At 57.9% G+C, this 26,931-nt stretch overlaps 2 protein-coding genes, 1 long non-coding RNA gene and 1 other non-coding gene across 7 annotated transcripts; 2 read left to right on the top strand and 2 right to left on the bottom strand.

Moving 5' to 3' along the window:
* The first annotated feature begins 15 nt into the window (after positions 1–15).
* Positions 16–11,954, top strand: PHB2 (prohibitin 2). Its single transcript, XM_059682098.1, has 9 exons — positions 16–282; positions 403–487; positions 786–865; positions 2,112–2,296; positions 2,617–2,746; positions 2,851–2,954; positions 3,375–3,452; positions 3,981–4,068; positions 11,941–11,954. The coding sequence occupies exons 1-8, from the start codon at positions 156–158 to the stop codon at positions 4,059–4,061; spliced, it is 870 nt and encodes a 289-aa protein (XP_059538081.1). The 5' UTR covers positions 16–155; the 3' UTR covers positions 4,062–4,068; positions 11,941–11,954.
* On the top strand, positions 3,033–3,282 carry LOC132229077 (small nucleolar RNA U89). The gene has a single exon (XR_009451641.1). It is a non-coding gene; the product is annotated as a small nucleolar RNA U89 (small nucleolar RNA).
* On the bottom strand, positions 4,917–7,669 carry LOC132227225 (uncharacterized). The gene is made up of 2 exons (XR_009451146.1): positions 7,481–7,669; positions 4,917–5,419 (listed from the first exon to the last, which is right to left on the bottom strand). It is a non-coding gene; the product is annotated as an uncharacterized LOC132227225 (long non-coding RNA).
* Positions 10,141–26,747, bottom strand: PTPN6 (protein tyrosine phosphatase non-receptor type 6). Of its 4 annotated transcripts, none has more exons than XM_059682092.1 (16): positions 26,422–26,747; positions 21,124–21,246; positions 20,709–20,903; positions 18,076–18,265; positions 17,820–17,936; positions 17,601–17,714; positions 17,351–17,447; positions 16,566–16,645; positions 16,230–16,379; positions 14,463–14,594; positions 14,201–14,355; positions 12,494–12,561; positions 12,244–12,395; positions 12,043–12,134; positions 11,588–11,698; positions 10,141–10,330 (listed from the first exon to the last, which is right to left on the bottom strand). In XM_059682092.1, exons 1-16 carry the CDS (start codon positions 26,433–26,435, stop codon positions 10,249–10,251), a joined length of 1,872 nt encoding a protein of 623 aa, XP_059538075.1. In that variant the 5' UTR covers positions 26,436–26,747; the 3' UTR covers positions 10,141–10,248. The 4 variants fall into 4 exon arrangements, with proteins under 4 accessions (XP_059538075.1, XP_059538078.1, XP_059538077.1 ...); XM_059682095.1 differs by having other exon boundaries at positions 11,558–11,698; positions 26,422–26,746; XM_059682094.1 differs by having other exon boundaries at positions 10,141–10,346; positions 11,573–11,698; positions 26,422–26,746.
* Positions 26,748–26,931: the final 184 nt, after the last annotated feature.

The following is a 26,931-nucleotide window of genomic DNA, read 5'->3' as shown; positions in this document are numbered from 1 at the left end:
GGGTTTAGAAGAAAGCGCACTTCCGGTGCCCTTTCTCCTGCGAGCACCTGGGCCGCGGACCCTCGTGTGCAGGGTGCGGTTTCTAAACTGGAGTCGGGTAGAGGCGGGCCGGCACCCACTCCTGACCTTTGGGGCCGCCGGTCTCAGGATCGGACATGGCCCAGAACTTGAAGGACTTGGCGGGGCGGCTGCCCTCCGGGCCCCGTGGCATGGGCACGGCGCTGAAGCTGTTGCTCGGGGCCGGCGCCGTGGCTTACGGGGTCCGCGAGTCCGTGTTCACCGGTGAGCCACCTCCGCCCGCCCCCCGGACTCCTCCCCTCCCAGGCCCTCCCGGCCTCTGAGCCCCTCGCCCCACCCGGGGCCAGCGCGTACCCGGCCTGACCCCCACCCCTCTCCCCACAGTGGAAGGCGGGCAGAGAGCCATCTTCTTTAATCGGATCGGTGGCGTGCAACAGGACACCATTCTCGCCGAGGGCCTCCACTTCAGGTAATGGCGGGCAGAGCGGACTGACCCTGACCCTTCACCCTTGAACGCCGACCCGCCAGCGGCTGTGGTAGGACTTGCGACAGGATTGAGCTGTACTCTCTCCCCTCCTGCCTCCATCTCCCGGAGAGTGGGTGCTTCCCGTAACTGCAGCAGCACGTGCACGTTGTTCTCCAAAGGAAGAAGAGGGTTCCTCCCGGCCTGTGGTCGCCAAGGGGAGGAGCAGGCCAGGAAACACGTGGCGAGGGACACTGGTGACCCTGCAGCCTCCTGATAACTGTCTCTGTTCCCTCTCCTCCAGGATCCCCTGGTTCCAGTACCCCATCATCTATGACATTCGGGCCAGGCCACGGAAAATTTCCTCCCCCACAGGCTCTAAAGGTAGGTTTGGGCGCTGGGAAGGCTGGCAGGAGCCCCTCGGGGAAGATGGTGGTGCCACAGCTGCAACACAGCTGGAATAAAAGTCCCTGCTTCTTCGGTTAAAGCAGAACATTCTGGACACGCTGTGTGTTTGCACTTTTTAACTGACTGTTCCTACCCCCTAACATAAATTCAGTGAGAGCACGGTTTGTCCTTCACTCCTAGCTTTTGTTGTTGTTTTAGCTGCTTGACTTAATGGTATCCCCTGGTATCCCCTGTCCTGGGGAAACTTGGTCCCATTCTCCACTGGTACACTGGTTCCTCCTAGACCGGCGTGGGCAAACTACGGCCCGCGGGCCGGATCCTGCCCGTTTGAAATGAATAAAACTAAAAAAAAAAAAGACCGTACCCTTTTATGTAATGATGTTTACTTTGAATTTATATTAGTTCACACAAACACTCCATCCATGCTTTTGTTCCGGCCCTCCGATCCAGTTTAAGAACCCATTGTGGCCCTCGAGTCAAAAAGTTTGCCCACCCCTGCCCTAGACGTACCTAGAAGCTGTGCATTTGGGATTCCCCTGATCCCTCATCACACACACACACACACACACACACACAGGCATATTCACACTGAGGCAAGTAGCTCACCTGTAATAAACGTTTTTATACTGTTGTTAGTGCCGGTCACTTAACATTCATTCCCTAAACCAGGGGTCCTCAAACTACGGCCCACCGAAAACATTTATCCGGTCCGCCGGGTGTTTTTGCCGCCACTGTGTGCATAAGAATTTGTTCATAGTGTTTTTTTAAACTATAGTCCGGCCCTCCAACGGTCTGAGGGACAGTGAAGTGGCACCCTCTTTAAAAAGTTTGAGCACCCCTGCCCTAAACCTTTATTCCTGGGAATAAAGAACTCATAAAACACAGTCCTCATCCATAAGCCCTGATGACAGTAAAGAAGACAGGTGATTATTACAGCGCCTACGGTAGAGGTTGCGAACAGTTACAGTGGCAAAGAGAGAAGAGGAGAGGTTACCTTTGTTAGTGGAGGGGTTGTGGATAGAGAAGGCCTAACACCCTTGTGGACAAGGATGCATTTGGCCTGTGCCGAGTCGCATCTTGTCTGCCTGATTGCTCTCCCTGCAGGGGCGTAGCGGGCTGCACGATATGACGTGGAGGAGACAGGGTGTGGGGAAGGGTGCTTGGCTGAGGGGCCAGATGAGGCCCCATGGCCTTGACCAGCCACTGCTGACCTCACTCTCAGACCTGCAGATGGTGAACATCTCCCTGCGGGTGCTGTCTCGACCCAATGCCCTGGAGCTCCCCAGCATGTACCAGCGCCTCGGGCTGGACTACGAGGAGCGAGTGTTGCCGTCCATTGTCAACGAGGTTCTCAAGAGCGTGGTGGCCAAGTTCAACGCCTCACAGCTGATCACCCAGCGGGCCCAGGTTGGACCCCGCGCCCATCACCATCCGCATCGTGTCAGCGTTTTCCTCCTAGACCCAGGGCACTGGGTATTAGGAAAGGCAGATTATGAGGAAAAGGTTGGGACCCCAGGTCCATTTCTACCTAAAAGCGGCACTAATGGCCACTGTGGGGAACAAGGAGAGCCAAGGCTAGCACTCAGTAGGTACTAAGGAAGTGTTGGTGAGTTTTCTGCCTTTTTCAGAAGATCTGATATTCAGATGGTCACCGCAACCCACCTTCCTTTCAGTTCTCCAGTCCCCTCGAAAGACCTTTCCCTCCCCCTCCTCCCCCCGACCCCCAGGTGTCTCTGCTGATCCGAAGGGAGTTGACAGAGAGGGCCAAGGACTTCAGCCTCATCCTGGACGATGTAGCCATCACGGAGCTAAGCTTTAGCCGAGAGTACACAGCTGCTGTAGAAGCCAAACAAGTGGGTGAGTTACCAGAGGAGTGGGTCAAGGGTTTCTGAAAATGCAGAAGGGGAGGGCCGTGGGGTTTCTGACACCTCACATCTGTGACCTCTTGACTCCCACCACAGCACAGCAAGAGGCCCAGCGGGCCCAGTTCTTAGTGGAAAAGGCAAAGCAGGAACAGCGGCAGAAGATCGTGCAGGCTGAGGGTGAAGCTGAGGCCGCTAAGATGATATCCTTCTGCCGGAAGCGATCTCAGCTCACCCCTGAGGCACACTGCTTTCCCATCTCCCTTGTCCTCCCTCATGGGCTGGCTGATGAAACTAAGGCGAATGCGATTCCGTGCTCTCCGGGGGGTGGAGTTCTCAAATGGGATCTGAAATCTTAGTGGGGTACCTGAGCTTGGCTCCTCACTGTAAAGCAGATCAATAGCACTGCGGGCCTTACCTCCATTTCTGCTGCTGCCTCTAGTTCCTGGCAGCTGCCTACAGGGGGGCCCACAGGGGAGGACCAAAGTAAGACTAGGCACGAGCCACCTGAGCGCAACCTTGGATCTGACAGCCCAGAGCAGGGCTGGCGTGACGGGAGGAGTAAGGATGGGGCCAGAGAATGAGACTGGCCTTGTATGAACCCTTAACCCCTCCCTGCTCACCTTGGAGAAGCACTGGGCAAGAACCCAGGCTACATCAAGCTACGAAAGATCCGGGCGGCCCAGAACATCTCCAAGACGGTGAGTGTAAGAGCCTAGTATCCCTCGGGGCGTCCTGGGGGCAATGAAGTGTGGTGGTTAGAATCGTGCTCATTCAGGTTTCTGCTCAAACTGTCTGACACTTCCCATCATCAAAAACAACTTCTCCGGCCTTGGACCAAAGGGTCGCCATGTACCTCGGTTGAGGTTCTCCAACTGCAGTAGGGGCACATGCGGGCAGGAGGCAACCAGTCCATGTATCTCTCACATCAGATGTTTCTCCCTCCCCCTCACTCTCTGGAAATCAATGGGGAAAATACCCTCGGGTGAGGATCAAAACAGACACAGTTCCTGTGGATTCCCTTCACCTTTTGCTCATGCCTCTGTTATACCAGCACAATTACAGTTGCTTGCTGCTCTGGGTCCATGTGCGAGAACAGAAACCATGTCTTTCTCATTGTTGCATCCCTTCTCCTAACCCACGTACATCCCGTCTCTGGTACTGAATGCCAGGATAGGAATGGAGGCCTTTGCTTAATGCACGCATCTATCTTGTTTCCTGCCCGGTAGATCGCCACATCACAGAATCGTATCTATCTCACTGCTGACAACCTTGTGCTGAACCTGCAGGATGAAAGTTTCACCCGGTGAGAGATGTGTCCTACACAGTGGGGGGCCACAAAGAACATGGGGTCTAAGTCCAGTCTCTTGGGCTCCGGAGTCAGTTACTAGCTTATTCCTGTGACCTTTGAAAGACACCATTCCTCTGAACCAGAAGATAGAGAGTGTTGGTGACTTGAATCTCATATGGTTGGTTTTATGAGAATAGGATTATTCATGTGAAAAGCATTTTCGCTCTGGCCAGTGTGGCTCGGTTGGTTGGAGCTTTGTCCTGTACCCAAAAGGTGGCAGGTTTGATGCCTGGTCAGGGCACATGTGCGAGGCAGCTGACCGATGTTTCTCTCCTTTCCTCTCTCTCAAATCAATTTTTTAAAAAAAAAAGGGGGGGGGGCACTTTAATTGTAAAGTTTTGTCTACTGACAAGTGGTGAAAGATGGTATTCAGTTTTCTTACTCAGGAGCCCTAACATTGCTGCTCTGGGCATGGAAGGACGCTAGGAAAGGAGAGGTGAGGGATGGCAGTGCCGAGAGGACTAGTCTCCTTTCCAGAGCCTCCTGGCTTCCAGCCCTTTTCTCTTGGGAGCACAGAGGGTTTAGAGCTAGGTGAGGCCTGAACTGAAAATCACCTCTGCATTTTTCTTCTCTTTTTGTGTTTCCTGTTTATCTGGTGACCTGGTGTCCACAGGGGAAGGTAAGTTGATGGTGCATCCTTGTTTCCATGGGGTCTTGCAGCTCATCTCCCAGTACCTGCCTTCTCCCCACCACCTAACCTTCCTCACACCCCTAATCAGGAAGGAGGGTGGTTCCTGTGACCGTGAAGGGAGCGGCCATGGTGCTGTTCCTCTCACATTTATGTCCCCTAATGTCATCCGTCTTCTTTCCACAGTGACAGCCTCCTCAAGACTAAGAAGTGAACCTGCTGACCAAGAACTCCACCCCCAGCGGAGAAGTGGATCTGTTTCTGCCCTGGTGTTTGAGGAGCCGGCTTGGGGTCCAGCACACCCCCACCCTGCCCCCAGTATCATGTGATGGTCCCCTCTGTACCTGTCCTCCCCCCCTTCTCAGATGAAGACTGACCCATGGTCGGGATGACTTTCCTCCTCCCTGCGTTGGCAGGGTTGTTGGGACAGTGTGTGATTTCTCAGTGATTTCCTGCAGCGTTGGCTCCTCTCTCAAGGTTGGGAGGCAATAACCACCATCCCAGGAATTCTCAATAAATTTTTATTACTGAAGCAAAAGTCAAGGCTCCATGGGCCTGGCTGGGGGAGGGGGGAGTGCGCCTGCGCGTTCTCACATAACACTCTGCGTCTTTCTTCGTCTTTGCCGGCAGGGGGCGCACGGGCTCTGGTCAGGGCAGTACAGGACTGGCAGGCCTGGGCCCTGCTCACCCTGGGAGTCCAAGAGTCAGAAAATAGGGCCCAAGCTGAAAACCAGCCCAGCTGCACTTCCCACCCCACCCTCCGTTTCTACCACATCACCCCGTTTATTTACCGACATCTACATTTTTTTCTAAGACGAGCAGCTGTGGCTTTGCTGAGCTAGACCAAAAATATGATGACCCCAACAAGAGCTGCTTCCTTGGTAACGGTTCCATGCAGCTGTGGGGGGGACCACTCAGCCTATCAGGGGCTTATGTGCTCAAAGGCCCCGTGGGCCCGAGATGGTTTGGCTCAGTGGATAGAGCATCGGCCTGCAGACTGAAGGGTCCCGGGTTCGATTCCGGTCAAAGGCATGTACCTGGGTTGCAGGCTCCTCCCTGGTCAGGGCACATGCATGAGGCAACCAATCCATGTGTTTCTCTCATGTCGATGTTTCAGTCTCCCTCTCCCACTCTCAAAATCGATGGAAAATTATCCTCGGGTGAGGATAAAAAAATGGCCCCGTGGGTCGTGTTTCCTGCTGGGAGCTACTCACTGCCAATTTCACAATCACCAGGTGTGAGGAACCTATGAAACGGCTCCACCTGCGGGGGTGAGCTCACTCCCACAATCACTCCCACAGCTCCGGGCCCCCAGCGGAACAGGTGCCTGTTTTCAATCCCCACATGACAGGCCTCATCTTCCCAAAACGGCTCCCTGAATCTCAGCCACCAGGGAAACGAAGCTGCCGCTGTACCGGCGCCATACAGTCCACCCCCCATCCCTTGTCCCTGCAGGGAGGCAGCCCGGGGGCAAACGCATGTGCAGGGATTAAAGCTGGTGGGGAGGGGGGGAGCCTTCCAGGGTGAGGGACTGGGCTCGTCTTCAGCTTCTTGGGTTTTTTAAGCGGAGATTGACTTTCCCTGTTCTGCAGGTCGAATGTCATGACAGAGGCAGGGAGGGAAGCCGACGTGGCAGCCCACGCCCCCGGAGCTGGGAGCCGAAGATGAGATCGACAGTTAGACAAGAAGGGTGGGGTAACTGAGTCGGGCCACAGGTCCCATCCACACTTTCCTTCGTGCTTCCAGGGCGGGAAGAGCGTGGAGGCGCCTGGAGAGCAAGCGTGTTTTCAAGTCCTGGGGCAGCCATTTTGTCTCCTCCCCATTGTTCCCCTTTTCTTAGTGACTTGCACCCCCATCCAGAGGGGTGAAGGTCAAAGGGGGTGGTCAGGAGGCCTCCACGGTCTTCAGGGCTCCCTGAAGGTCACTGCCGAGGGGACCGGCCCGGGGGCCATCTTTACCAGACAGTGTTAGGAGCTTCGCGATCAGACCATCCAACACTGTACTGGAAGATGGGCCCAGAGCCGGGACACGCGCGGCCGGCCGGAGCGGGCCAGTTGCTACAGGGACCTGGCCGCAGGCCCCGTGAGGTCTCTTGAGAGGAGTGAGCCAATCCCAAGCTCAGGGTCGGCTGTGGGTTCTGGATCCAGCAGATGACAAATCACTCCGGGCTGGGGGAGGGGCTCAGAACCATTGTGTCCGGCGGGCAACTCGCCAACCAAGAGCCACTTCGTCTGCAGCACCCTCCACTGCAGATGGAGGGGATTCCGGGGTGCGGGGGGAGGGCCAGCCGTGGGGGGCTGCAGCCTGCCGGGGCCTGAGGCAAAGGATGGTCGCTGACACGGGGACGGGGGCCTCCATCATTACCCGGCAGTATTAGAGACTCCCGACCAGCACCCAAACACTGCTGGGTAAGACGGGGGCCCCCACCCAGCCGGCCCGCCTCCCGGGCAGACAGTCCGAGGCCCAGGCTCCCACTGGAGAGGCTGCAGAGCCCTAGCTCCCCCCCGCCCCGCGTCCCTGGGGGACATTTCCGGGTGAGCCCTGCAGCCTGCCACCAGCTCCCCCTGAACGGTGGGTCCACTGCGGCCAGGCCAAGCTTCAGCAGCCCCCCGCCCACCTGTGCTCGGCCTCCGAGCCCCTTCCCCCACCACCCACACAGCCTGTCCCTGTCCCCACAGACCCGTCCATGGCCTCCAGGGGCCCTCTGCACTCCCCGGCTCAGCCCCAGGGCCCCTCTCCCAGGCCTTTACCTGTCACCAGGCCACCTGACCCCCAGAGAGTGAGTGCGGAGGAGAGGAAGGGGCGTCAGGCCCAGGATTCAACCGCCGCCCTGGCTCCACTCTTCCTTCTTCCTTCTCCACCGGCGGGCAGCGCAGCGCAGGCTCCTCACCTGGGCCCCGCCTGCCGCCCCTGCGTACAGGTGTGTCCTCCTGCCATAGGCTGCCCCCCCACTGCCTTAACCCCTTGCCTCCCAGCGCCAGCCCTAGGAGCCTCCTATGAGTTCTACCGCCCGCTAACCCCCCCCCCCCCTTTTCTATATGCGTCCGCTCTCCTAGCAGCACCTCTGCCCCAGGCCTAGATCAGGCCGACTGGTCTGTCTCCAGAGGGACAAAGGGAGGGGCTTTGGGGCCCCTTGGCCTACCTCCTTGGGCTCTCTCCTCAGCTACTCCTGCTCCAACTACCTTCGTCCTCTGAGGCCTCCGACCCTGCCCATGGCCAGACCTGGAGACCGGAGATCCCTGAGGTCAGCCACAGGTTCGCTTGGCAGGGGTGGGTTGTGCCCAGGCCCACGGCCCCACCTGTGCTGGGCATCCCTGCCTGTGGAGGGCAGACCGGTCTCAGCATGCGTCTCCCTGTCCTCAGCCCCCGCTTTAGGGTGCCTGCCTCTGCTGAGAGGCTCGACTGACCTAGCCACAAACACCAGTGCTGACCTAGACAACGAAAGGACTGAGCTGCTCTCCTTCAGCCCCTGCAGGCGTCCTTCAGGGAGGAGGGACTGGGGACTGTGCTCTGTTCCCGGGAGGGCCCAAAGTCGCAGAGCCCAGCCACTCCGGGACCCACCTCACTGCCCTGGGTCCAAGTCCCAGCCCATGGCAGGGAGCCCAGCGGCGGTTAGAGGGTGTGGGGCCTACCTTTCTTTTGTGCAGCTGTAGCTGGGAAAGAAAGGGCGTTGCTGGGAGAGGGGCCCTGAGGCCCACAGGTGCACAGGTGAAGGCCCCACCCCCACCCCCTGGAGAGCATTAGCTCCAGGGAGCTATTGTGTTGCCCAATCTGATCCTCTCTCTCCCTCCCTCCCTCCCTCCCTCCCTCCTTTGTTTTGTTTGCATCCTTCTGTACTTCACATGTGTCTGTGGGTCTGTCTCCCCTACCACCCTCCAAAGTTCCACAAGGAGAGGAGCTGTCCTGTTCATCCTCGCACCCCAGCGTGACTCCAGTGCCGGCAGCACAGTGGACACTCAAAAAAGAAAGTATATACTGAACGAAGGACAGTCAGCCAACATCTATCAGGACTGGGCCTACTCCTGAGCCTGCCCAGCAGGGGGGACGCACACAGGCTTAACTCCCCAGGAGTTAGATAAAGCCATAACACAAAGAAGGAACCACTGGCAGCCCAATCTGGACACGGGGAAAGGAAGAGAGGACAAAAATAAAATGAATCAGGAGCAAAAGGGCCCGTGGAAGGGAGGAATGGGGGCACCGGGAGCCGGGGGGGGGGGGGGTGGCGGGGAGCCAGGGCGGCCCTGGTCCTGAGCTTCCTGGCCTCTATGTACTTTCTTAGCTCTTGGACCTAAGTCGGCACCAGAAGTGTGTGGTCCCAACCCCACCCCCCTCAGTGACTTCAGCTGCATCTCCAGGCGTGTGGGTTCTGGGACGTGATGGCCTGAGTTAAAACCTTAGCTTCACTGCTCAATAGTTCTGTGACCTTGAGCAAGTTATTCATCTGTGCCTCAGTTCCCCCCGCTGTAAAGTGGGAATGATTGATACCCAGACTGAATTAAAACATGCAAGTTTTTTAATGTTTTTATTGATGCTTTTTAGAGAGAATGGAAGGGAGAGAGTGAGAAACATCGTTCAGTTGCCTCCTGTATGCACTCTGACCCGGGATCAAACTTGAAACCTGGGTAAGTGCCCTGACAAGGTGACCTTTCGCTGCACAGGATGATGCTCAACCAACTGAGCCACCCCAGCCAGGGCAATACATGTGGCCTTTTAAACAGTGCCTGACAGGAGGAGCATTCATCGTGCTCCCTGGCATCTGTGGTCAGTTTGGCTCAAATAAACTCTTATGGAAAACAAATAAATAAAAGTAAACAGTGCTGCCCTGGTCGGTTTGGCCCAGCGGATAGAGCGTCAGCCTGCGGACCAAAGGGTCCCGGGTTCGATTCCGGTCAAGGGCATGTACCTCGGTTGCAGGCTCCTCCCCAGCCCAGACCCTGGTCGGGGCACACGCAGAAGGCAACCATTCGATGTGTCTCTCTCACATCGATATTTCTGTCTTTCCCTCCCTCTTCCACTCTCCCTAAAAATCAATGAAAAAACATCCTTGGGTGAGGATTTAAAAAAATAAAAGTAAAAAAGTAAACAGTGCCTGACACATGGCAAGCGTGTAATAACTTCGTTGCCCTTGCAATCATCACGCCTTATCTCAGTGATCTTCACAGCCACCCTGTTAGGATCCTCCTCCACTTTCCAGGAAAGAGCCTGGGGAACCGGGGCCACCGGCACACTCCTAGCGGGTTAAGCAGAGCCCAGAACCAGGTCTGTCTGTCTGCACCTAAAGGTGGAGCTTTTTCACACACACACACACACACACACACACACACACACACACACCCGCTCCCTGCCCACCGCCCTCTTCACCCCCCCCCCTGCCCTTCCCACCAGGCAGCAGAGTTAGAGACCCAAACACGTGATCCCAGGGGCTTTATTTACAGTGTAGGAGGGTCTGGCCCCGCCTGGAGCCTTGCTGGGCTATTTACAGAGTCTGGGAGAGGAGGTGGTAACACGACCATTTAAATTACAATGGAGTTGGGCGGGCAGCTCCTAGGTTCAGGCTGCTGCTGTTCTCTGGAGGCTTCTCTAAGGGGACAGGGCTGAGGCTGCAGAGAGAAGGGAGTAAGGCAGTTAAGGGGGTGGCTGGAGCCGGAGGAGAGGGACAAGAGCAGGTCTGGGAAGGCTGAGCCTGTCACCCATCCAGGGTGAGCACCAGATCCAGGGGACACTGGGGCAGGGCAGGGAGAGCCCTGACAGAGGGGCCAGGGGACACTGGGGACAGGGCAGGGAGAGCCCTGACAGAGGGGCCAGGGGACACTGGGGACAGGGCAGGGAGAGCCCTGAGAGAGGGGCCAGGGGACACTGGGGACAGGGCAGGGAGAGCCCTGACAGAGGGGCCAGGGGACACTGGGGACAGGGCAGGGAGAGCCCTGACAGAGGGGCCAGGGGACACTGGGGCAGGGCAGGGAGAGCCCTGAGAGAGGGGCCAGGGGACACTGGGGCAGGGCAGGGAGAGCCCTGACAGAGGGGCCAGGGGACACTGGGGACAGGGCAGGGAGAGCCCTGACAGAGGGGCCAGGGGACACTGGGGCAGGGCAGGGAGAGCCCTGAGAGAGGGGCCAGGGGACACTGGGGCAGGGCAGGGAGAGCCCTGAGAGAGGGGCCAGGGGACACTGGGGCAGGGCAGGGAGAGCCCTGACAGAGGGGCCAGGGGACACTGGGGCAGGGAGGGCCCTGAGAGAGGGGCCAGGGGACACTGGGGCAGGGCAGGGAGAGCCCTGACAGAGGGGCCAGGGGACACTGGGGCAGGGAGGGCCCTGAGAGAGGGGCCAGGGGACACTGGGGCAGGGAGGGCCCTGAGCACAGGGGCCAGGGGACACTGGGGCAGGGAGGGCCCTGAGCACAGGGGCCAGGGGACACTGGGGCAGGGAGAGCCCTGACAGAGGGGCCAGGGGACACTGGGGCAGGGCAGGGAGAGCCCTGACAGAGGGGCCAGGGGACACTGGGGCAGGGAGGGCCCTGAGAGAGGGGCCAGGGGACACTGGGGCAGGGCAGGGAGAGCCCTGACAGATGGGCCAGGGGACACTGGGGCAGGGAGGGCCCTGAGCACAGGGGCCAGGGGACACTGGGGCAGGGCAGGGAGAGCCCTGACAGAGGGGCCAGGGGACACTGGGGCAGGGCAGGGAGAGCCCTGAGAGAGGGGCCAGGGGACACTGGGGCAGGGCAGGGAGAGCCCTGACAGAGGGGCCAGGGGACACTGGGGCAGGGAGGGCCCTGAGCACAGGGGCCAGGGGACACTGGGGCAGGGAGGGCCCTGAGCACAGGGGCCGTACCATGGCCACCTCAAGACGTGCCCAGCTCACTTCTTCTTGAGGGAGCCCTTGCTCTTGTCCTTGTCTGCTGACCGCTGCTTCTTCACCTTCTCCTCCTTCTTGCTCTTACTCTGCAGATTCTCGTACACATCCTCCTTGTGCCTGCAGGGGGGTGGGCAAGTGTGGGCAGTTGGCACAGGTCGGAGACAGTGCAGGGTTACCCAGCACCAGCAGCCGCCTCTGGTCCCTCTACCTCACAGGCGAGTACACTGAGGCCAGGAAAGTGGGGAGGCCTGGTCACTGTCCTCACACTAGACCCCGCCCGCCCCCAGCACGGGCCCCAGGCAGGCAGCACTGGGGGAACACGCACAGGCAGTGAGAGTCAAGCTGGACCTTGAACCCAGGCCTCCTCAAGAGCAGCCCTGTGCGCTCTGGAAAGGGCGGGTCAAGCTGGGGAGGAGACGCTGGAGGAGGCTGGGAGGCGGCAGGCAGGGCGGGGCACTCACTTGGAGGAGGTGCGGAAGGCCTGGGCGTGGGTGTTCTTCATGGCTGAGGGGTAGGAGATGTTCCCGTACTCGGCCTCCTGGCCCTTCTGGGACTGTAGGTGGGAGTGGTGGGAGGGCAGTGGGCTCCCCAGGACCGGGTGATGCCCACGGCCCTCCGCAGCCCCGCCCCCCCACCCCGCCCAGGCCCTGCTGGGCACACACCTGCATGACCTCTAGCTTCTTCTTGGTGGTTTCAATGAACTGGGCGATGGCCACGTAGATGAACTTGTACTGCGCCTCCGTCTGCACCATGCCCGAGCGCTGGGCCCGCACCATCTGGATGGTCTTCTGGATGTCAATGTCACAGTCCAGGCCTGGGCAGGGATGGCGGTTGGCCCTCAGGCCCAGGTGGAGAGGGACACGGAGGAGCTGCTCACCCACCTCCCCCTGCGCCCGCCCGGGGCAGTCTCACCCTTGGTGGTAATGCTCTCCATGAGCATGTCGATGACGATGATGGTGCCCGTGCGGCCGATGCCCGCGCTGGGGAGAGAAGGGGCGCCCTCAGAGGCCAGGGCCACACACCCCCACCCCCCAGGAAGGGGCCAGAGCTCAGCTCCAGCCGTCCCTCTCTTGCCACTTCCTCCACCCCCTACCTTGACGCCTCATTTCTGGCCAGTGACTGCTGCCCCCGCCCCGCCCCCAGAAGACCCAGGATCCCGTCCCACCACAGTCCTGCCCACTCCCCTGACCTCCCAAACCCTTGGCCTGAGCGAGGCCTTCCCCTTCTCCCTTCAAGGTTATATCTGGAGCTTCTTTCTTCAGGGCTTCATTTCCCTTTTTCTTCAGAGCCTGGCGGCAGGAAAAGGGCAGCCCTCAGACAGCAGGTGCAGGGCGCACAGGAGCCGTGGAGGAGCCGTGCAGCAGCAAGCCTTCCCCGCTTCTCCCCGCCTGGGCAAACAGGGCCTGGAACCTCAGGGCCCCACATGCCCTCAGTCCTGCCCCTTCACTGGGCCCGTCAGGCTGGTGCCGAGTCTCGCTAATTTCAAACCCAGATTGTCAAAAAATAAACCCCCTGTACCCACTTCCTTCCTGTAACGTCTAAATAAAGACCATGGGGATTTCAAGAATGGGGGGTTGGGGGGTGAGCGGGAGGGTTGTTCCTGGTGATGGATGCAGAGCAGCCCCTGGGAGCGGAGCATGGAAGGAGCGGGCACCTGCAGATCCAGGCCTCCCAGCCCTGCCAGGAAGCGCAGCTGCAGGCGGGCAGGAGTCAGGCCCTCAGACCCTCAGGCCCTCAGGCCCGGCTCACAGGAAGCAGGGAGGGGGCACAGCGCAGCTCCCACTTCTTGAGTGTTTACTATATTCCAGACACAGTGATAGGCTCTCATTTAATCCTCACCACAGCCCTGTGAGATCCTGACTTTACGGTTGAGAATCTGAGGGTCACAGCAGTGAAGCAATGTGTCCAAGGCCACCCAGCCAGTGAGGAGAGGAGCCGGAATTTAAACCAGCCGCCCTGGACCCTGTGTCCACTGCGCCCATCCGCCGGGCCAGGCTGGCCGGGACAGCGACCTGCAGGACTCCGCCCTCAGACCTCCTCGCTGAACCCCCACCTCCCCAAGGAATCGGCTCTCCTGATCATGAACATGAGGGTCTCCCCTGGAGCTATGACGCATGTGCCCGTCCTGAACATCACCGTCCCTACACGCTCTGGAGCCAAGCTGGGGGCACTGGCTGGGAAGGGGAGATGGGAGCAGCAACGAAGACGCCCCCTCACTCCCTCACTCGCAGAGCTACAGGTGGGGAGCCGCACTGCCCCTCATGGAGGGTGTTGGTGCCAAGAAGAAATGGGCTGAATGGGCCAATGCCAGAAACCATGACGGCGACCTCGTCTAGGCTCTGTCCTGACGAGGGTGACCTGCCACGGGGCTGGGCCTGTGTCTTCATCTGTCTTTGGCAGAGTTGGACAAAATGGTACATCCAGGGGGCTCTGAGAAAGCCACTCCCTGGCACAGGGTCCGACAGTGGGGTTGGTGCACGCTCAGTTCCACCCATGGATCTGCAGCCATCAGGGAACCGGGAGAGGCTGGTTAATCCGTAAATTGCTGACAATAGTGTGTGGGCCTCAGCAGTACGGTACTTACTTGCCAGCTACTACTGACGTCTTTATCATCCTCACCTGCAGTGCACGATGATAGGCCCTGCGTGAGGCAGACTTTCCTGCTGATGATTGATCTGGTCCAGGAAGCTGAGGACGCCCCCAGGCTCACTCGGGACCCCATGGTCAGGCCAGCTCAGGTACTGGTAGTGCCAGATTTCCCGCACCAGGTTCTCCTGGACCCAGTGCACAGAGTCAGTGCCCCCGGCTCCACACATGGCTCCATCCCCCTCCCAACCAGACAAGGAGGGCCCGAGAGGGGGCAAGGGTGGGGGACACTCACATTGTCCAGTGGGGAGACCTGTAAGGTGCGGAGTTTGTACTCAGCCATGTCTTGTTCCCCACAGCTGGTCACAGCGTAGGATCCGTACACACGCTGAGTGCCCACCTCTGGCCAGTACGGGACACATTTGTTCTGGAAGGGAAGGCGGAGGCGGAGCGTGAGGCGCGGAAGCAGGCGGGACACAGGGTGCTCTGGGCCCTGCTCTAGGTCCTGGGTCCTGGTGCTGGCCCAGTCAACATCGCTTAGAGCAGCGGTCCTCAACCTGTGGGTCGCGACCCCTTTGGCGGTCGTACGACCCTTGCACAGGGGTCGCCTAAGACCATCCTGCATATCAGATATGTACACTACGATTCATAACAGTAGCAACATGACAGTTATGAAGTAGCAACGAAAATAATGTTATGGTTGGGGGTCACCACAACATGAGGAACTGTATTCAAAGGGCCAGAAGGTTGAGAACCACTGGTTTAGAGGAATGGATGGACTGGCCAAGAGTTAGAGCCTGAGGATCCAGTGCTGAGTCCTGCCCAGCCACCTGACAAGTCATTCAGTCCACATCGGCTGTGCGAGCCAGGCAGGCGCCACAGCTACAAGTAAGATGCAGTCTGGGCCTCCAGGAGCTCCCGGAGAGACAGGTGGGCGGGCAACCGTGGAGCAAGCTGGGGGGAGAGGCTCAGTCTCCCTCTCGTTAAGGAGGAAATCAGAAATGGCTTCTCAGAGGAGGGAGCATTTGGACTGGGTCTTCACACATGAGCAGTCTGTCAGGCAGAGATAGCGTGGAGGGAGGAAGTCGTTTCCTAGCAGCAAACGAGCTTGTGCAAAGGCACAGCAACCTAGAAGGGCCGGGCCCACTGGAGGCAGTGGGCGTCTCGGAGAAGCCGCCAGGCCTTGACCGCCACTCTTAGAGTGTGACTGTCCTGAAGGCAACGGTCTGCAATTTGGACGGGGTCACTTTGGCTCCAGGACAGGCTCTGTGCAGGCGGGGCAGGAGGTGGGGGGCGGGGGGGGGGGCGGGCGGATTCCAGAGAGATTTCTGAGACAGAGGGGACAAGAGGGGCTCTTCCCTGGATGGGGGCAGGTGGAATCGGTGGAATGTTTGCTTCTGGACACTTCAAGGCAGAAGGCCCATTTAGAACCTGTGTCTGGCCCGGCCAGCATGGCTCAGTGGTTGAGCGTCAACCTATGAACCAGGAGGTCGAAGTTCAAATCCCAGTCAGGGCACATGCCTGGGTTGCAGGCTCCATCCCCAGTGGGGGGCGTGCAGGAGGCAGCCAATCATTCTCTCTCATCACTGATGTTTCTATCTCTCTCTCCCTCTTCCATCCTCTCTGAAACCAATAAAAATGTATTTTAAAAATCCTATATAATAAAGAGCTAATATGCTAATTAGACCAGAGGCTAAATGACCTTCCAGAACAACCTTCTGGAACTACCAGTGGGCGGGGCTGCGAGGCAGCTGGGAGCCAGCAAGGGCTGAGGCAGCCAGGGCTTCGAGGGCCTACCCTTGCACACATTTTGTGCGTCCGGCCTCTAGTAAATAAATAAAACCTGCGTCTGGTGGTCAGGAGCGCCCAAGGCTGGAAGCAGAGATCTGGGGAGTCAGGGTGTACCCTAGACTTTGCCTCTGTGCCTGTTTCCCAACAAGGGTTGGACCCTTGCCCTCGGAGGTGCCTTTCTGCCCTGGCATTCTTTGGTTTAGTGGTGGTGGACGATGAGTACCGGGGAGGGGATGTGGGGGTCAGGGGGTAGCGAGGGGCTCGGCCCTACCCGGCCTTTCTCCACTTCTCGGGTGGTCATGACGATGACACGGGTGTTCTCCTGCCATGTCATCTGCCAGAAGTCGTTGACCGTGGCCTCCAGGCAGCCCTGGCTGGCGATGTAGGTCTTCGAGGTCTCATCGGGGCCTAGCAGCTGGTTCTGGTGCAGAGACACACACACCGGGGCCGTGAGCCTCTTGGCCGGGGACAGTCCTGCGTCCCCACCACCCTCACCCACGTGAGTCGTCAGCTTTGGCTTGCCCATGTGTCTGGACCTGGTACCTCCCTGAGACGGGGAATTCCCAGGGCCCAGCCCGCCTCCTGTGTGACTGGTGGCAGCACAGACCTTGATGTAGTTGGCGTTGATGTAGTCGGACCCGGGGATGTTACTGTCCCGTCCCTGCAGGATCACTCGGCTGTGGTCGACTGAGAGTGGGCAGGGGGAAGCAAGAAGGGTCTGGTCAGCAGGAACTCACCAGCCCCTGGGTCAGACCCTTCCTAAGCTCACAGGCCATTCGTGTCTGAGAAGCCATGAGGCTCTGAGCACTGAGGGCAGGCAGGGCAGCTGCATGCATGGGAGTGGAGATTTCAAAGGAAGGAGGGTGGAGAGGGTGGTCGGTGTGGGAGGCTTGGGGGAATTAGAGGTTTTTTGAAGAAGGGGAGGTTCTGTTGTGTGGGTGGGAGATGGATCCTCCCTGAGCTGGGGGTAGGGATCCTAGGAGATGGGGGAGGTTGGCTGAGGGAAGGAGAATCTCCTGGGTGGATGCTGCTTGGGAGGGGGAGGAATGGAGGCCATGGAGGTAGGGAGAGGAATAGAAGCCATGGGGGAGAGGGAGGGATGGAGGCCATGGGGGGAGGGCAAGGGATGAGGCCCATGGGGGGAGGGAGAGAGATGGAGGCCATGGGGGGAGGGGGCGATGGAGGCCATGGGGGGAGGAATGGGGACCATAAGGGGAGGGAGGGGGAGGCCATGGAGGGAGGGGGAAGGGAGGCTATGGGGGGAGGGATGGGGAGGAGGAGGGAGGCCATGTGGGGGGGATGGGGCCCATGGGGGGAGGGATGGGGTCCATGGGGGGAGCGGGAGGGAGGCCATGGGGGAGGGGGAGGGATGGAGGCCATGGGGATGCTTACATGGGAGAATGTTCTTATAACGGTTCTTGCTCTTGTTTTCTGGCCGCTGCCCTTCCAGCCGCTGGTGCAGGTTCTTCACCTCCTGCTTCTGCAGACTCTGAGGGGCGAGAAGGGGCAATGGAGTGCCAGCCCCAAGAGGGGCGTCTATGGCGGGAGAGAGCCTGGGGCAGATCAGTATCAGGTATGGAGAGAGGGAGTGGGGTCTGCCAGGCACCCCATGCCGGTCACCCTCATGGTCCCCATCATGCACCTCAAACTCCTCCCAGAATCCAGCCTTGGCTGTGTTCTCCGAGTCCTGCTTCTTGTTCAGTTCCAAGACCCGGTTCTCGATGTCGGCCGCATTCACCCGCGTGGCGTAGTATGGCTAGGGTGGGCGCGGGCGAGAAGTCAGTGACTGCCCGGTCTCAGGGGCTCCGAGGCGGCGGGACTGCACAGGGGGAGGAAGGACGCGGCCAGGCCCTCGCCTCACCTGCCGCAGGTAGACAAAGGCGCCCGAGGCCTCCTCAATCCCCGTCTTCTTGAAATGCTCCACCAGGTCCGTGAGGCTGTCGAAGGTCTCTGAACCACCCACCGTGTAGCGTCCACCCTGAGGGATACCAAGTCAGGCCAGCCCACAGGGCCCAAGTCTCCCTCTCCCTCTACCCCCAGCCGTGGCCGGAAGCCTGGCTGACTCTCCCCGCCGCCCACGCCCCAGCAAGGGGCTCCCCCCCGCCAGGCTGCCTTACCTCGCACATGATCTTGATATGGGTGACTCTGAGCGGGGAGCCTGGGCCAGCTTTGGGCTGGTCGTTGAGCACAGACAGCACAAAATCTCCAGGCTGGCTGAGACTCTCACGCACAAGAAACGTCCAGGGCTCACCCTTGGCCTGCAGCAGTGTCTCCGCCTGCCCCCCAGACATGTGGCCATGGTACCACCTAGAAAGGGCAGCATCGGGGAAGATGAGTCCTGGGCCGAGGGGCCGTCACTGAGAGGCTCACAGGGAGGGACAGGGAAACAGTGCCTGTGATGGGCCGGGCACTATGCTAGAGGCTTCCAATCCCACCACCATATTTAGGTCTGTTACTCACAAAACACAAAGAGGCAGGTACCATGCCCATTTTACAGATGAGGACACTGAGGCTGTCCATTGCACACTGGCCCAAGGCCCTTGCTGATAACGAGCAAACCTCAGGAGTGCTCATCAGGTCCACCTCTGGAAGTTTAACACAAAGGCAGAAAGGCAGGCCCTGTCCAGGATATTTGGAGGGAGAAACCAGGAAGGGTCTCCGTGAAAGACGGAGCTAGGCTAGGGAAAGAGGACGGTGACCAAGAGGAAAGCAGCCAAAGGTCAAACCACAGAGAGCCATGGAGATGGGAGAGACGGAAGTCACCAGGGAGGCCTGATGGAAAGAACTCCTCCAGGGAGGCAGGCAAGATAGACAACCAGCAGGGGAGAGTGGTTTAGGGGGCTCTGAGGTGCCCAGGATGATGCCACTGAAGAGGAGGCTGGGGTTCAGAGGGGCTCAAAGGGGCTCAAAAGGGCAGAAAGCAGAACTAGGACCTTTCCCCGAAGCACACCCCCTTCCCAGGAGGAAACTGTAGCCCCACAATGCCCAGCCCCACAGGAAACCACGTGATGGAAAAAACACAAAACTCCTTCTGGGGAGAGAGTGAGAAGTGAGGTTGTGAGGTTTCCTCAGCCCAGGGACCTCGGGAGGGGGGGACATTTTCCAACCGCAAAAATGGGGGGTGGGGAAGAGGGCATCTCACTCCAGCCCAGAGACGACCACAGCTCAAAGACCTTCAGAGTCTCCTGGCCTATCCAGGAGCCCTCTGGCCACCCCATCCTGCTACTCAGGGACAGGCCAGAGCCCCAGGGCAATGAGGAGGGGTCTGGCCCTCTTCCCCCAGGCCCCAGGATGAGGAAGTTTCCATGCAAATGTCAGGCTGACCACAGGCACAGAGCTAGCCATCAAGGGGACGAATGCAAATTCCTGTGGAGGGGGAGGGGCAGCAGTGGCTGCAGGGACACAGAGGTCTGGAGAAAGAGCCTCCCACACACACTTCCAAGGTCAGGGGTGAGCCCAGAGTGTCCAGGCGTAGGAAACCAAAAGGGCCTCTTAGAGTCAGCTTCCTGGTCTTGACCAGCCCCAGCCCCAGCTCTATTCTCCTCCTGTTTCTCCCAAGTGATGCGAACCCAGGCCTCAGCCTCCCCCTCAAGGGGTCTGCTCAGACCCTCCTTCCCTCTCCCAGCTCAGTCCCCAACCTACTGCTTCTCTATGGTCTGGCAACCCCATTCTCCTACTGCAAGAGCCTGGCTGTGGGCAAGGGCCAAAGAGGACATGAGTTCAGCGAGTCTGGGTGGCAAATCCCCAGGCATGTTAGCGATGGGACCTAGGGAAAGGGTGGGAAAGGACGAGGTCACCAATGCTGAGGCTTCTCTCCTAGAAGGCATGGCTTCAAAGGAAGTGATCAATGGCTTCATGCGGACTGGAGAGAGTCATGGTGGGGCTTGGGGCCTTCACCTCACCTCATCCACTTCTAAGTCTTAATCAATGACTTGAACAAAAATACGGATGCAAGCATCTCAGAAGCACTGAAAACGGACAGAATCAAGGTTCAGAATCATGTCAACAATCGATACACAAATACAGTACAAGGGCACGTTGGCTTGGCCACAGGAGTATGGGGGGAAAAACACCCTAGAATTTTGCAGCTGCCCTTCGCCTTAACAGGAGCTGTCATTGAGACGTAGCTGCTAGAATGAACCACCTGTGATGCTGTGTTCAGGTGCCCCCATCTCCCACCCAAGCTTTAGGGGGACCACCTGGAGAGTGGCCAGGCCCGTTCTGCGGCCACAGCGTTGGAGCCAAAGGGATGGAAGGGAAATGGCTTGAGTATTACCCTGTGCCCAGTCCTGGGCCCTTACACACGTGACCAGACCACACAGCGATGCCCTGCCAGCCCCAAGAGGCAGACCCATTCCCGCTGATCTGCTGAGGCAAGGCGTTAAGTGTCCTCATAGACACTTATCCCTGCTCCTTCTCCACCTCGCACTGTATTAACCTGTCCAGAAGGAGGGAATGGTTACAGGAAGTCAGATTCAGTTCCATAGAAGGAAGAGGAGCTTTCTAACAACAAAGCTGGCCACAAGGAGTGGACTCTCTGTCACCAGTGCGGCCTGGGTTGCCAGTCGACAGGGACCCTGAAGGGTGAGGTGACCTCTCGCTTCCTCAGGGGTAGACGGAAAGGGGTGGGAGTTTCGTCCACTGAGACACAGCCCTAGGGTCACACGGACGACAGAGGGCCACAGAGCCCTGGTAGGGCGCCCGGATAGGGAAGGCACTGCCAGTGAGGGGCGGAAGCAAAGCCCCTCACCTCTCACTGGTCGGGTCAGAGCAGTTAAGCGGGTACTTGAGGTGGATGATGGTGCCGTCGCGGTCCTGCAGGACGCCGTGCTGCTGCGTGTAGTATTCCACCAGCTCTGTCAGCGTCGCAAACTTCTCCCCCCCATACAGGTCGTAGAAATCCCCCGAGTTCTGGATCCGAATATGGGTCACCTGGTCCCCTACCCTGCAGGACACCAGGCGGTGAGGCCAGTGGGTGCAGGAGGAGAGGGGGGGACGGGTGGGGGATGGGCTGAGGTCCTAAGAAGGGGACACACACAGGATGGGGTGGACACAGACAGGGACAGGGACATGCTGGGCGGGGGCTGGGGAGTGGGCACTACCGTGAGGGAACCAGGAATGAACTGCCAAAATCCCGGTCCTGGGTGGAGCTGAGGGTCACCTACCTGACAGAAAGGGAGAAGTCGCCCTGGTTCTTGCGACTCGGCCGAGCCAGGAAACTCCCATGGACACCGCGGCCCTTGAGCAGGGTCTCTGCATCCAGCCCACTGAGGTCTCGGTGAAACCACCTGGGAGGCCCAGGAGGGCGGTGAGGAGAGGTCGCACGGGCTCCGGGGCGCCCGTGCCTCCTGCCTACCGTGGGTCCCAGGCCCTTACCTCACCATCCTGGGGGCTCCCCAAAAGGAAGGGGGTGCAGGGAACGAGGTAGTGCCGGGGAGTCCGGGCAAGCGGAGACCGCTAGGGCTAAGCCTCAAACGCGGCCCTCAGCACCCAGGCCGCCTCACCACCCTGCAGTCCTGGTTCTGGGGCTGCCACTCCAATGGCCCAGGGCTGCCGACAGGGCGGGGACAGGAAGGGGCGAGGCCCCCTTGGGGGAACTCACTGTACTTCTCATTTTAGCAGAGATGGTGGCAGTGGGGGTGGGGTTAGGGCCCACTTTCCACATGTCTGCCATCAAAGGCCTTCGGAGCATGGCATTCCACACCTTGCACGCTCCGGGAGAAGATCATGCTTCATACATGTGAACCCACACAGTCACACGCCATCGCTTCCTCCTCCCAGCTGCTTCCACACTGCCTTCCCTGTCCCGAGCTAATAATAATGGTCACGGTGATCGCTGCATGTAATGCAATCATGCCGTGTGCCGGACATGGTGCTATAAGGTCCTTTACGGCCCTGGCCTGATTTACTCCTCACAATAGCCCTGTGAAGCAGGTACTGTCCCACTTTACAGACAAGGGACCCGAGGCTCAGGGAGTGTGGGGAAGTTGTAGCGGGAAGGGGCGGGTCCCCAACAGCCAAGACCTGTAGATGCTTCTGAAGGAGGCTGCCCTCGCCTTCCCAGCACTCACATCTGCAGGGGTGCCCCTGGGGCAGAGAGGTGGGTAGAATGACCCCTGTGAAACTGGCACCTTTTCTATTTCTTGCCCCCAGGCCTTTGCCCCTACCCTGCCCTAACCATGTAGGTGGAGCCCAGGAACAGAATGGGGGGAGGGAGGGAGTTGGAGTCAAGGAGGCAGGTGGGGACGGAGTTGACAGGCCCCTTTGGCCCAACCACCCTATGTCTGAGCCATAGCTTCTTGCCGAGTGGATCTGGTCTCAATCAGCCCGAGGCCTGTCTGGGGCCCCGGCCCCTGCGATGGCTGATAGTCTCAGGGCCGGTTGACCTTGAGAAGCCCTAAACACTACAAGGGCATGATGCTCTCAGTGTGTAATTCCACACAAACACCACCCAACCAACGCGAGAGGAAAGCAGCCCAACAAAGCACAGACAAGAAACTCACATTGGTGGCTTCCCCTAGGGGGGAGTCTGGGCAGCTGGAGAGATGGCGACTTCTCCCTTATACCTTTTAGAAAGTTGTGGCATGGGCATGTATTACCTTTATAAAAATAAGCTGACTGGGCCCTGGCCAGTTTGGCTCAGTGGATAGAGTATCGGCCTGGGGACTGAAGAGTCCCGGGTTCGATTCTGGTCAAGGGCATGTATCTTGGTTGCAGGCACATCCCCAGTAGGGGGTGTGCAGGAGGCAGCTGATTGATGCTTCTCTCTCATCGATGTTTCTAACTCTCTATCCCTCTCCCTTTCCCTCTTTAAAAAAATCAATAAAATATATTTTAAAAATAAAAATAGTCCTGACCGGTTTGGCTCAGTGGATAGAGCGTCAGCCTGTGGACTGAAGGGTCCCAGGTTCGATTCTGGTCAAGGGCATGTATCTTGGTTGCAGGCACATCCCCAGTAGGGGGTGTGCAGGAGACAGCTGATTGATGCTTCTCTCTCATCGATGTTTCTAACTCTCTATCCCTCTCCCTTTCCCTCTGTAAAAAAATCAATAAAATATATTTTAAAAATAAAAATAGTCCTGATCGGTTTGGCTCAGTGGATAGAGCGTCAGCCTGTGGACTGAAGGGTCCCAGGTTCGATTCTGGTCAAGGGCATGTACCTTGGTTGCGGGCACATACCCAGTGAGGAGTGTGCAGGAGGCAGCTGATTGATGCTTCTCTCTCATCGATGTTTCTAACTCTCTATCCCTCTCCCTTTCTCTCTGTAAAAAATCAATAAAATATATTTTAAAAAAATAAAAAATAAAAATAAATAAACTGACTGGGAGGTAGCAATTTCCAGGAAAGCTCTGGGCTGCTTGATCTGGGTGGTATATACATGGGTGCATGCTGATGTTCACCAGGCTTACATACATGCCAACCTCAATAAAAAATAAGGAAAAAAAATAACAAAGTCTTAAAGCCCAATAAAAGTCTGTTTTTCTATGATGACTACTACATCACTTTTTAAAACATCAAACATCAATCCCAAAAGGGCTTTTTTCCCCACCTCTTTCTGGTACCCTGGGGAACTTGCTTGGCTTGGTTACTGCGTGGTCTGATGCTGACTACCCCTTCAGTCTTTTTAAAAAATGTTTTAAATTGATTTTTTTTTTTTTAGAAAGAGACAGGAAGGGAGAGAGAGAGAGAGAAACACTGATTTGTCATTCCACTTATTTACGTATTCATTGGTTGCTTGTTGAATGTGCCCTGACTAGAAATCAAACCCACAATCTTGGCTTACAGGATGACGCCCTAACCAACTGAGCTGCCCAGCCGGGTTCCCCTTCAGTCTTGGACAGCCACTCTGAATGACCATGAACTCCCTCCCACAGCAAGGGCCGGAAGAGCGGCTGCACAGCCCGCTCCACCACAGGGGGCCCACCACCAGTCTTGCTCACCTCCAAATGTTCAAAGCTTAGCACAATGCCTCGCACAGAGCATGTGTCCCATAAACAAGCTCATCAAAACCTATGCAAGTACATGGTCACAAGCCCAGCTCCTGGTCCTACACATATACCCCTCCCTTGTCATATACAGACACAGACACACACACAATCACCCACCCACGCACACAGTCCCACTACGTGCACCTCATCGCCCATGTCCATCGACACACATCCCTGGTTTGGTACAAATACCCACCTGGACACTCTATCCTGACCCCATGCAAAGTTCCAGGTCCCTGCTCAGCACTGAACACCCACTGCACCCCAGACCCAGCCCTCTCTCCTTCTGGGGCTTAAACCCACTGGGTGGGAAGAAACTAGCTAGGCACCCAGGAGCGCCTGACCCTTGGGAGAGGAAGGACTTTTTCTGGAAGGTGTCAAGCCAGAAGACAGACACTAAGATAAGATGTACAGTCTCTGTTGTCCCTTTAACAGGGACATAAAGAACCACCGCCTTCCTTACCTTGCTATAAGCACTCCCGTATCCCCAGAGCACTTGCACAGACACAATCCCACCTGGGCCTCATGCATCCTTCTGATGTAGAGATTATTTCCCTCACTTTTTTAAGGAAGGAGAACAGGCTGAAGGAGGCCGAGAGCTACAAAGTAAGTGCCTAGTGCTTCAGAAGAGAAAAGTATTCACTTGGGAAGCAGAGAGATAAAGGTAGAGATAGAGATCAGTGGTGAAGTAGAAAGATAAGGGGTCTACAATAGCCAAGTGAAATGCCTAGGAAATTCCTGAGCTTCCCCATTCCTCAGCACCTGGGAAAGAAAGAGAGATAGAAACACCAATGATGAGAGAGAATCATTGATCGGCGGCCTCCTGCACGCCCCACACTGGGGATCGAGCCTGCAACCCAGGCATGTGCCCTGACCATAATTTTACTGTGACCTCCTGGTTCATAGGTCGACGCTCAACCACTGAGCCGTGCCGGCCAGGCCATCATTGATGTTTCCATTTCTCTCTCCCTTCTTCTCTGAAATCAATTTTAAAAAAAATATTTTTTAAAAAGCTGATACGCAGTAGGGTTTTAGTGCCAGCAGCTCTTACATTACAAATTAACCCACAGGCCAACCCTATTTATTAGGTCTTATTAGCTCAATTTTAGAATTAAAAAAACAGGCTTAGAGACGTTAAGTAACTGGCACAAGGTCACAAGCACATGAGTGGGAAGGTGGACAGACCAAGGTTATTTGACACCAGAGCTTGTCCTTCCCCACACAATGGCCACACTGCTGCAGCAGACCTCAGTGGAGGTAGGATACTGGGGGGAGGGTGCTGGCATGGCCCTAGCGGGAAGCTGGAGGGCCGGTGCTCCCACAGAGGCAGCACCAAGGTGGCAGGCACAGGATCCGCTGGAGCAGGGCTGCGTGTGAGCGGAGCGGGCTGCCTGCTGCAAAGCTGCTCTGAGAGGCTGGGGCCTGTTGCAGAGCCTTACGAGGCCCGGCTGAGGATCCGGGGAAGGAACCTGCACCGGGAGAGGCCTTTCCAACCGGCTGGTGAGAAAACAATCATGGTGGGAGCACGGACGGGATTGTCCAGAAGACGGTCAGCGGGGCTGACAGTGACAACCGTGTGCCCTGGGGAAGGCAGCACCCATGAAAAGAGGGGGCAACCAACCTACCATCTCACCGACACTCTAAGCAGGTCCTCACTATTAGACGGTCACCAACTCCAACAGGCCTGCCGGGCCCTGCTTTCCTCCCCACCAGTTCACCCTGCTTCGGGCACTGTCCCTGTGTCATTGCTCCCACAGCAAGGCCTCTCTCTCGCCATTCCCTCTGCCCAGGGGCTCTGACTCACCCGTCCCCTCCTCAGGAAAACCCTCCTGGACCCCTCCAGCCAGTGAGGGCGCCGGCAGCCCAGTCACCTGCTAGCGCATGGAGCTGTTTCTTTTCCCTCCTGAGAATCGGAAAATATCCTATTAATTGGGTTCTTGGTGTAGTCTGTCGCCTCCCACTGAAATGAAGCTCTATGAGGGCAGGGACCATGTCTGCCCTGTCCGCGACGGTTATAGCCAGAACCTTCAAAAGTGCCTCACCATGTGTCTGTGTATGAATGATACAGGGGAGGGGAAGTGAAGAGGAACTGAAAGAAAGTGGAACGAAGACAAGCTTTCTCAGGTTTGTCTTTCAGACACGTTATGTTTCCGGTGATGTGGGCTACCCGGGGGACAGGTCTAACTTAAGCAAACAGCAAAAGCAGGCGAACGGAGGATGGAGAGAGAAATGCAATGGTGAGAATCAACACACGTGTCAGGGAAAAGTGTCAGAGAAGGGGGTGAGTCCCCCCAGAAGCATGAATAAGCCTGGAGCTCCTCAAAACTCGAGGGTAGAGACAGGATGCAGACCCAGGGCAGGGAGCAGTGACAGATCGCACTCACGGTCACACACGTGTCAGAAGTGAGCGTGAACCTTGCTCCTCCCTCCAAACGAGCAGGAGACTGTAGCACCCGGGTGGAGCAGGAGACTTACCCACGGGACAGCATCTCCCCAGAGGATGGGGGAGTCACAGGCAGAGAGCCAGAAGGGGCGGGGCGGGGCTGAGCCCAAGGCGCAGCAGTGTGGTGGCCCAGACCTGGTGGAAAAGAATGCTCTGAACTCAGCCGCTTCCTCCTCGACGCTGTCCACCAGGCCAAGGGTACGGCAGGAACAAGCCCCTGCACTAAGGATCCCCAGCAAAGGGGCAGGTGAGGTGGGGCTGGCCTCAGACCACCCACAGCAGCCTGCTTTTCCCTCCAGCCCTACTCCTCCGGTCAGGTCGAGAGTCCAGGGCGTGCCTGCCTGCCTGTCCAGGGCCTCCTTCCATGGGGAGGGGAGGAGCCACCTGGAGCTCCACCTGGAGTGCAAGCTGACAGGGCCGCAGGAGAGCGGGTGGGGGCAAGGACCAGGAAGTAACCCCGGCCAAGTGAACACCAGCCAATGAGGGAACTTTTTGGTCCGCAGCCACCAAGGGGCCGCAGGAAAAGCCCAGGAAGCCCCATT

The sequence above is a fragment of the Myotis daubentonii genome, chromosome 2 (assembly GCF_963259705.1).
Source record: "Myotis daubentonii chromosome 2, mMyoDau2.1, whole genome shotgun sequence".
Classification (NCBI taxonomy): Eukaryota; Metazoa; Chordata; class Mammalia; order Chiroptera; family Vespertilionidae; genus Myotis; species Myotis daubentonii.
Note: the sequence above shows the minus strand (reverse complement) of the source record. Positions and strands in the feature narration are given on the sequence as shown.

Excerpts from the sequence above, each read along its gene's own strand:
- PHB2 (XM_059682098.1), top strand. The coding sequence starts at position 156 with ATGGCCCAGAACTTGAAGGACTTGGCGGGGCGGCTGCCCTCCGGGCCC. Across the intron at positions 866-2,111 it reads CTCCCCCACAGGCTCTAAAG|ACCTGCAGATGGTGAACATC; the intron begins GTAGGTTTGGGC and ends CCTCACTCTCAG. Across the intron at positions 2,955-3,374 it reads AAGCTGAGGCCGCTAAGATG|CTTGGAGAAGCACTGGGCAA; the intron begins ATATCCTTCTGC and ends CTCCCTGCTCAC.
- PTPN6 (XM_059682092.1), bottom strand. Across the intron at positions 17,715-17,819 it reads CCTTTGTCTACCTGCGGCAG|CCATACTACGCCACGCGGGT; the intron begins GTGAGGCGAGGG and ends CGCCCACCCTAG. Across the intron at positions 16,380-16,565 it reads TCAACGCCAACTACATCAAG|AACCAGCTGCTAGGCCCCGA; the intron begins GTCTGTGCTGCC and ends TCTCTGCACCAG.